This window comes from Crocuta crocuta, unplaced genomic scaffold (genome assembly GCF_008692635.1).
Source record: "Crocuta crocuta isolate KB4526 unplaced genomic scaffold, BGI_CrCroc_1.0 scaffold129, whole genome shotgun sequence".
Classification (NCBI taxonomy): Eukaryota; Metazoa; Chordata; class Mammalia; order Carnivora; family Hyaenidae; genus Crocuta; species Crocuta crocuta.
In genome coordinates this window covers 5,983,667-5,991,852 of record NW_027551571.1, presented here as the reverse complement: position 1 = coordinate 5,991,852, position 8,186 = coordinate 5,983,667, and the positions used below count along the sequence as shown (strand labels likewise).

Here is an 8,186-nt window from a genome sequence, read left to right as displayed (position 1 = left end):
AGGCCTCCGCAATTGCCACTGTGTCCTGGTGTAGAGGTGAAGAAATGCACTGGGCAGGGCGTCCTCCAGGGGTGCATGACCCCAGGGTGACTTTCTGGGACAGGAGATTGAGACTTAGGGGCGGGGACAAGCCCTACCTGTGCTCAGGTGAGGGGGGCCAGCCGTGGCTGGGGCAGGACGGGGTGCTCGCGTCCCTCCAGTGCCAGGAGCCGGCGACCAGCAAGGAAGGCAGCTCCCAGCCCGAGGCCACCAGGTCAGGTTGCGTGTCCACCCATGTCTGGGACCCAGGAGTCTCTTTAGAGTTTGAGGATCAGAGCGCTAGCCCTGGAGGGGCCTGAGGGACCTGAGGGCCACCTCCCGTTTAAGGCGGAGGCCTCAGCAGGAGGGCGGACACACCCGGTGGATGGGGAGGACCCCACGGTAGGGCACCAGGCCCGCTGTGGTCCCTCCCTGAGTCCAGCCAAGTCCTCGGTGTTTATAGTTATGTGAAAATGTATGTGACTGTGATTTATAAGGTGATAAAATGCTATATAAACGCAATTTATTGTCATTTCCCTCCAATCCTGCCCCTTTTAGCTTGGAGGGGGGGGGGCGGCCTGGCCTTCTTTCTCTTTGGAAACAGTCCTGAAGGCGTGGCCTCGTGGAGGGAGGGAGGGGCTCCAGGATTGGTGGTCTCAGAGTCAGAGCCTTTTTTTGAAAAAGTCTGGTTGTCAATTAACAACTCGGAACAGGACCCACGGTGGGGGTGGGCCCCCCCCCCCCCCGCAGCGTTTGCGGCCTGGGAAGCAGCGGAGTGGGGACAGGCGCGCCCTCTGGCAGTGATGGGAGGGCTGAGACCGAGGGCAAAACGCTGGAAATGACTGAGGGGGGGTCGGGGAGGTGGAGGTACCGCGAATCCCCTTACTCTGTCGTCTACACTGCATGTGTCCAAATATCCATACTGAAACGCAAAAAACCCAATCAACCAAACAAACCTGAGCTTCAAAGAAGGAGAATTCTTCAGTAATAAAGAAGGGGGAAGTCTACCCTTGCTGTGGAATATTACCCAGCAGGAAGAGGGAGTAAACTATTGGGGCACCTGGCTGGCTCAGTCCAGAAGAGCAAGCGATTCTTGACCCCAGGGTCATGAGTTCATGACCCCAGGGTCCGACATTCGGTGTAGAGTTCACCTAAAAAAATTGTTTTTTTGTTTTTTGTTTTTTAAAAAAGGGAGTGAGTTATTGACACACACAAGATGGATGCATCTCAGATTCACTATACTGAATGGAGCCAGAAAGAGGGTGCACGCTCTGTGATTCCGTGGGTCTTGGCTTCCACAGAGTGTACACGAATCTGCAGTGATGGGAGGCAGGTGGATGGTTGCCCGGAGACGGGAGGTCAGTGCAGGGGAGGAGGGGCCACAGAGGGCCTGACCGTGATGACCATCTATAGACATGTGTCGTGCCCACCAAGCTGGATTCTTTGAGCATCTGTGGCTTGTTTTGTGTCAATTATCCGCATCGTTGGTATGTGTATGTATATGTACATATAAAGCTGTTACACGTGAAGGGCTGATGGGGAGGACTCTCGAAACAAAAGAAGCAGAATATATATATTTTGGTAAATAAAAGATGAAGTGAATTTTCTAAAAATTAACCACTGATACTTCACCTTTCTCAAAAACCCTTAGTTGTAAGAGTCAGAGGAAACCGTAAAAGATCATCGTATTCACCCCTCCCTCCTCTTTTCTGCTTCTCCGGCAGCTCTGGCTGCTTCAAAGGCTCCGTAAGATCTCGGGTGATGACACATCCCCCGCCCGCCCTTACACACTCACGCGCTCCCCCGAGCTCAGCCCGGTTCCCACGGCCCCCCCAGGGTCCCGGGTGTGTCTGGCCCAGGGGTGGCAGGCGGCCAGCTGGCAGGCTTTGAGAACTTGTGTCTGCACTAGGTCAGGAGCGGCCGGCAGGGGCCGCTGTGTCTTTGCTTTTCATCCAAGTCCCCGGCCGCTTCAACAAAGCTGCGTTTCTGGAAGGGCATCTAACACATTCCGCATCTGAGACAGTCAAGTTAAAAGCTGGCCAGGAAAGGACCCTGCGTTCAAAACGCAGGCACAGGAAGACGCATCAGCACACGTTGAGCAGATGGAACAGAGTCGAGCCATCAGGGAAATTACAAAAGCAAGAGTATGACCTTCCTTCCGACCCCCGCTGTAGGTGTGGGGCTCACGGAGGGCGGGCTGGTGGCCAGCAGCATGTCCTCGTCAGGGGTAGGGAAGGCAGCGGCGAAGTGGAGACAGGCTGATCACGCGAAGGTTTGACCCTCGGTCGCCCTCCTGATGGGAGAAACTGCATTCGTCACAGCCCACAACACAGTCTGGGGGTCAAGGGAAAGGCCAAAGCCGGAGACAACAGAAGCTGGTTCCCACAGAAACTGACAAGAGAGAACAGGATGACATCATAAAAAGCAGCCCAAGGATGGTTGGCGTCCCGGGCATGCAAGGGGGCCCGGTGACCGGAGGCTGAAGGGAGGCTGGCTGGTATCGCTATAAGCGAGAACTTCCGTATGTGCCCACGGGAATCGGAAGCGGGGCCTGGAAGAGATCTCTGCGCACCCAGGTTCACAAGAGCGTTATTCACAGCAGCCGAAAGGTGCAAGCAACCCGACGGACGATCGCAGCGACAAAACACGGCGCGTGCCACTGCAGGGTATTATTCAGCCTTGGAAAGGAAGGAAATCGTGGCACGTGCTACAGCGCGGCTGAAACGCAAAGACACGTCAACCGAAATAAGCAAGATGGGAAAGGACAAATACTGTGCGATTCCACTTAGATGAAGGGTCCGCTCAGATTCATGGACAATAGAAGGGGTGGCTTCCCAGGGCTTGGGGTGTGGGGGGGCGCACGGGGGCGGGGAGTCGTTTAACGGGGACCGAGTTTCTGTTGTGCAGGATGGACAGAGCTCTCAGAGACTGCTTGCACAACAGTCTGAAGGTACTTAATGCTGAAGCGTACACCTAAAAATGGTTAAGATGGTAAATGTTAGGCTACGTGTATTTTATCGCAATAAAACTTTATTTTTTAAAACTAAAAAGAGCATTCGGACAGTCTGAGCTGCTCAGAAGGGATGGGGGGGTTCAGGAGGCAGTGGAGGGAAGTGCGTGTGTGTGAGTGCGTGTGTCACTTCCCGTCCTCTGTCTTTGCTCCACCCCCCAGAGGCAAAAATAAGTGTTCAGAGAAATGGGCCACGACATTGGCTCTGCGGTAGGAAGATCTCCCGTCGCCGGCTGCCGCGGCGGGCTCCCCGGGGTCCCCTGCACGGGGGCCGTGCACCTTGACCATGTGGCCACCTGCAGACGGTGCTGGGCAGGCAGAACGGCCGTCTCCGGACAGCGCAGCGTAGGAGGGACTGACCCCGTGTGCGCTTCCTTCCACCTCCCACCGCGAACGTTTCCCAAGAAACTTGTCAGAACTCATTTCTCAGGGAACAACGTGTTCCGGAGCCTCTCTCCTTACGCCTTGAAGACCAAGACATTCCCTGGGCTAACTCATCATGCGCCCCGGTCACCTTCCAGCGGGGCTTTGTCAGGCGTTACTCTAGACTGGACGCTGGTTCAGATACTTACTGGTCATCTCGAGGGTGGGTGTTACGCTGAGGATGAGCTGGTGGATCATCTCTCATCTCACAGCAGCCCTGGCGGGTAAGTCCCCATTATGCAGATGGGTACACTGAGGCCCAAAAAGCCTCACAGTCCACCCAAAGGCATATCATTATTCAATGGCAGAACGGGGGCTTGACTCCTTTTCTGTATTATGCTGTTTTTACTCTACTGTGCCGACTGCTGTGCAGATTTTAAACTCAACGTTATAGCAACCCAGTAACTTGACATACAACTTAATTTGGTAATTACTTTGCGTTTATTGTGTGCCCAGCTTGGAGAGCTGTAACCTTGGGAGAGGTGATACTCTTGCTGGGGAGGGCTAATTGGTTGATCACTAGAGGGCAGTGTCGTATACAGCATGGGTCCGATGATGATAGAAATGGTAATAGCTGACACTGAGAACTTACTAAGTGCCAGGCACTTTGGAATTACCTTAAACTATCTCACAGAAAGCTTGCTTTTCACATGGAAAACCAGGGGTGCCCGGGTGGCTCAGTCGGTTAAGCATCTGGCCCTTGATTTTGGCTCAGATCATGATCTCACAGGTCGTGAGTTTGAGCCCTACGTCAGGTTCTCTGCTGTTAGTGCAGAGCCCACTTCGGATCCTCTGTCCCTCTCTCTCTCTTTCTCTCTGTTCCTCCCTTGCTTCTGCTCGCTCTCTCACTAAATAAATAAATAAATAAATAAATAAATAAAATAATCAACTATGCAAAAGGCCCAGTGAAACCAGAAGAAATAATAGTCAGAAGGGGCACCTGGCTGCCTCAGTTGGTAGAGAGGGTAACTCTTGATCTCGGGGTTGTAAGTTCGAGCCCCACATTGGGTGTTGAGATTACTTAAAAATAAAATTGGGGCACCTGGGTGGCTTGGTCGGTTAAGCGTCCGACTTTCGCTTGGGTCATGATCTCGCGGTTCGTGGGTTCGAGCCCCGCATCGGGCTCTGTGCTGACTGCCAGCTCGGAGCCTGGAGCCTGTTTCAGTCTGTGACTCCCTCTCTCTCTGAGCCTCCCCTGCTCACGCTGTCTCTCTCTCTCTCTCTCCTAGAAATAAATAAAAATATTAAACAAAATAAATAAATAAAATAAAATTAATTGTTTTCATTTTATTTATTTGAGAGAAAAGAGAGGGCGTTTGTATGAGCACAAGAGAAGGGCAGAGGGAAAGAAAGAATATTAACCAGGCTCCACGCTTAGCACGGAGCCCAGTGTGGGGCTTAATTTCAGGACTCTGAGTTGATGACTTGAACCAAAATCAAGAGTCGAAGGGATGTGCAACCAACTGAGCCACCCAGGTGCCCCCATAATAAAATCTTTAAAAAGAAGTGTCAACAAAAATAGATCAATGAAGACTTCAGGTATTTGGATCACCAGGCACAGATTATAATCAATTTATGTTTATTCTGTTTAAAGAAAATACCTGCAAAGGATAAGGGCCTAGAGAAAGTGACCGAGTATATTTGAGAAAGAACCAAACAGAACTTGCAGAAATGGAGGCTGGAATAAACAAAGTTAAAGGTCCCGAGGTCTGGGTTAGCAGATTAGACAGACACAAAGAGAAGCTCGGCGAGCTGGAAGACAGAGCTGGAGAAAAGACCCAGAGCATAGCAGCCAGATGAGGGTCTGATCAAGGATGCTGCAGAAAAAACCACAGCAGATGTTATGCTGTAGAACAATAGAAACTTTCCTTTTCAATAAGGGAGCAAGACAAAGATGCCTATTATCATCACCTCTTTTCATGTAATGTCAGAAGTACGGAAAGGTTAGGGGGAAATCAAATGGCCATTATGTCCAGAGAATGGGAATGGGAACAAAAGCAATACAAAAAGAATCTGTAAATAGATTATTAAAATTAATATGTGAATTGGCAAGATCGCTGACCCCCCTCCCCCCACCGGTATGTAAATTTCTGTTACATTTCTGCAACAACAAGAGAGACAAAATAAAATTTTATTTAAAGGAGATGACGTAGGGGAGTCTGCGTGGCTCAGTTGGTTGAGCGTCTGACTTCAGCTCGGGTCATGATCTCACGGTTTGATTCGTGAGTTCGAACTCTGTTGGGCTCTGTGCTGACAGCTCAGAGCCGGGGAGCCTGCTTTGGATTCTGTGTCTCCCTCTCTCTCTTCTCCTCCCCTGCTCTCTCTCTCTCTCTCTCAAAATTAACAAACATTTAAGAAAAGATGATGTTGATGGAGCAACTGGGTGGTTCAGTTGGATAAGCATCAGAATCTCGATTTCAGCTTGGGTCATGATCTTATGGTCGTGAGATCAAGCCCCACATCAGGCTCTGCGCTGATCGCAGGGCCTGCCTGAGATTCTCTCCCTCTGCCCCTCCCCTCTTGCCTGCAGTCGTGGTCTTTCCCTCAAAAAAGAATTATTTAAATAAATTTAAAAAGAAAAAAGATGACATTGATCATAGCATTGCTGTTGACTGTGAATGGAGAAGATATCAGTTCCCTCCAAATGATCTATCATTTAATATAAACCCAACAAAATCCCCAAGATGTTTTCTTCCCATGGAGTATGACAAGTTGTTCTCAACACATATAAAGGCAAATGCAAAGAACCACGAGTAGTCAAGACTCTATTTTTTATTATTTATAAAATTTTTTTTAATGTTTTACTTATTTCTGAGAGAGAGAGAGACAGAGTGAGCAGGGGAGGGTCAGAGAGAGAGGGAGACACAGAATCCAAAGCAGGCTCCAGGCTCTGAGCTGTCAGCACAGAGCCCGACGCGGGGCTCGAACCCACAAACTGTGAGATCATGACCTGAGCCGAAGTCGGACGCTTAACCGACTGAGCCACCCAGGCGCCCATCAAGACTCTTTTTCAAACAAGGTGGCAGGACTCGCTTTAGCAGGGGTTAAGGCTCATTCTAAAGCTGTGGCTGTAGGGACAGGGCAGTGCAGCCACGGGGCGAGGCATCGACTGCCGGGAAAGCCCACAGACAGATGTGTGCTGCGTCTACGCACCCTTGTTCCGGGACCGAGAAAGCTTGGCCGAGCAGAGAGGAAGGTGGACGGTGACCCTTGGAGGTGGGAGACAGGGGTGCGGCCAGGGGGCAGGGAGTTGCTTTGTGCGAGCTTTGCCAAGTCACCCCCGCCCCAGCCCCGGCCTTCCCACCTGTGAAATGAGCAGATGGAGCTAGAAAGCAGGAGGGAAACTTCCCGGCGCTGGCCTGTCTCGTCCTGGGTTGAACGTGGTGGCCGTCGTCTGCCGGCAGGAGGCCAGAGCCTTGGGCAGGATGCGCCGTGGACAACCTTCTGATGCTTCTTCCTTTTGTCGCTCTCAAGGTGCCCTCAAGGCCGAGCGCTGACGACCCCCCGGGGAGCAGCAGCGTCTCCGGGTAAGTGCCAGGCTGGGGCCAGCACGCTGCCTCTGCCAGAAGCCACTCCTTGTTTGTTTGTTTGTTTGTTAATGTTTATGTATTTATTTTGAGAGACAGAGAGGGAGGGAGGGAGAGAGAGAATCCCAAGCAGGCTCCACATGCCATCACAGAGCCCGATGCGGGTCTCGATCCCAGGACCTGAGAGATCACGACCTGACGCTTAAGAGTCCGACGCTTAACCGAGGGGCCCCCTGGTGCCCGGAAGCCACGGCTCCTGTGTGGCCTCCAGCTGCCCCCAGAGCCTCTGTGTCTCACAGGCCACCGTCCGGATGCAGCCCGGTCTTTAAAGGGAAGGCCCGGCCACGGGAGTGTGCAGAAGTCCTGCGGCCTCGCGGCCGCGCTGGTCTCCCCCCGAGAGAGGCCAGCCTGACCCCCGTCGCTCGTTCTCTCTGGAACTGTGTGCGGTGGCGCATCTGTGGAGGAGACGCGGGCCTTAGCCTTCGGGAGCCTGTAGCCCAGAGGGATGGCAGATGGGTCCCCTGTCGTGCCATCACAGTTTTATCAGGAAAGGGCTTTTCAAACACCTGTGGGGGCGCCTGGGGGGCTCAGTCATGACTTTGGCTCAGGGCATGCTCTCGCGGTTCGNTCTGGCCCCCTGGCCCATTCCCCTCCCCACCCCCGCCCCCCTCCTGGCTTCCTCACCTCCAGTGGGAAGAGCGTGATCCGCCCTGCCCCTGGCACGCGGGTGACTGTGGCATTCAGGACCAGGGGCGTGAACAGGCGTAAAACTTCGGGCTTAACAGTGGTTTTTATTACTGATTCCAAATCCACTTCCCTCCGTGACCCCGTCCGTCCCGAGGCGCCAGGGCGGGCCAGTGAGTAAGGGGACTTGCGGCGAGGGGGGCAAGGGAGGCTGAGGGGCGTCCTGGAGTGTGGCCCCTTCACTCAAAACGAAGAAGGAAGAGCGAACTCATTCTTGGGGGAATTAACCCTTCTGAATCCCTCAGGTTGGTGGCGACTGGAGAAAGTCACGCGAATTCGCTTTCAAATCCCTGGAACTACTCCGCCGGGACTGAGCCGTGGGCCGTTCATTCCTCAGGGCCCACAGGCAGGCATGTCCCCAGGTCCCCAGGACGGAGCCCCTCAGGGAGCGAGCAGCAGGTCTCCTGTCCCACATCTGCTGTGGCTCCCGGTGTCCCTGGGCCCCCCCCCATGCAGCCCCCACC

General features: G+C 53.1%; 1 protein-coding gene across 4 annotated transcripts in view; it reads left to right on the top strand.

The window, feature by feature from the left end:
- Positions 1-8,186, top strand: part of CYS1 (cystin 1) — a 32,543-nt gene that overhangs the window by 21,834 nt on the left and 2,523 nt on the right. For 2 of the 4 annotated variants that reach the window (XR_013331824.1, XM_077750980.1), the window contains one exon: positions 6,926-6,978. Coding sequence is in view for 1 of the 4 variants with exons in the window: in XM_077750980.1 (XP_077607106.1) it covers positions 6,926-6,978 (53 nt within the window). In the remaining 3 variants the exon portion in view is untranslated. Of the gene's footprint in view, positions 1-2,189; positions 2,668-3,197; positions 3,676-6,925; positions 6,979-8,186 lie in introns of those variants that run through there. The other 2 variants (XR_013331823.1, XR_013331822.1) reach the window with 2 other exon arrangements.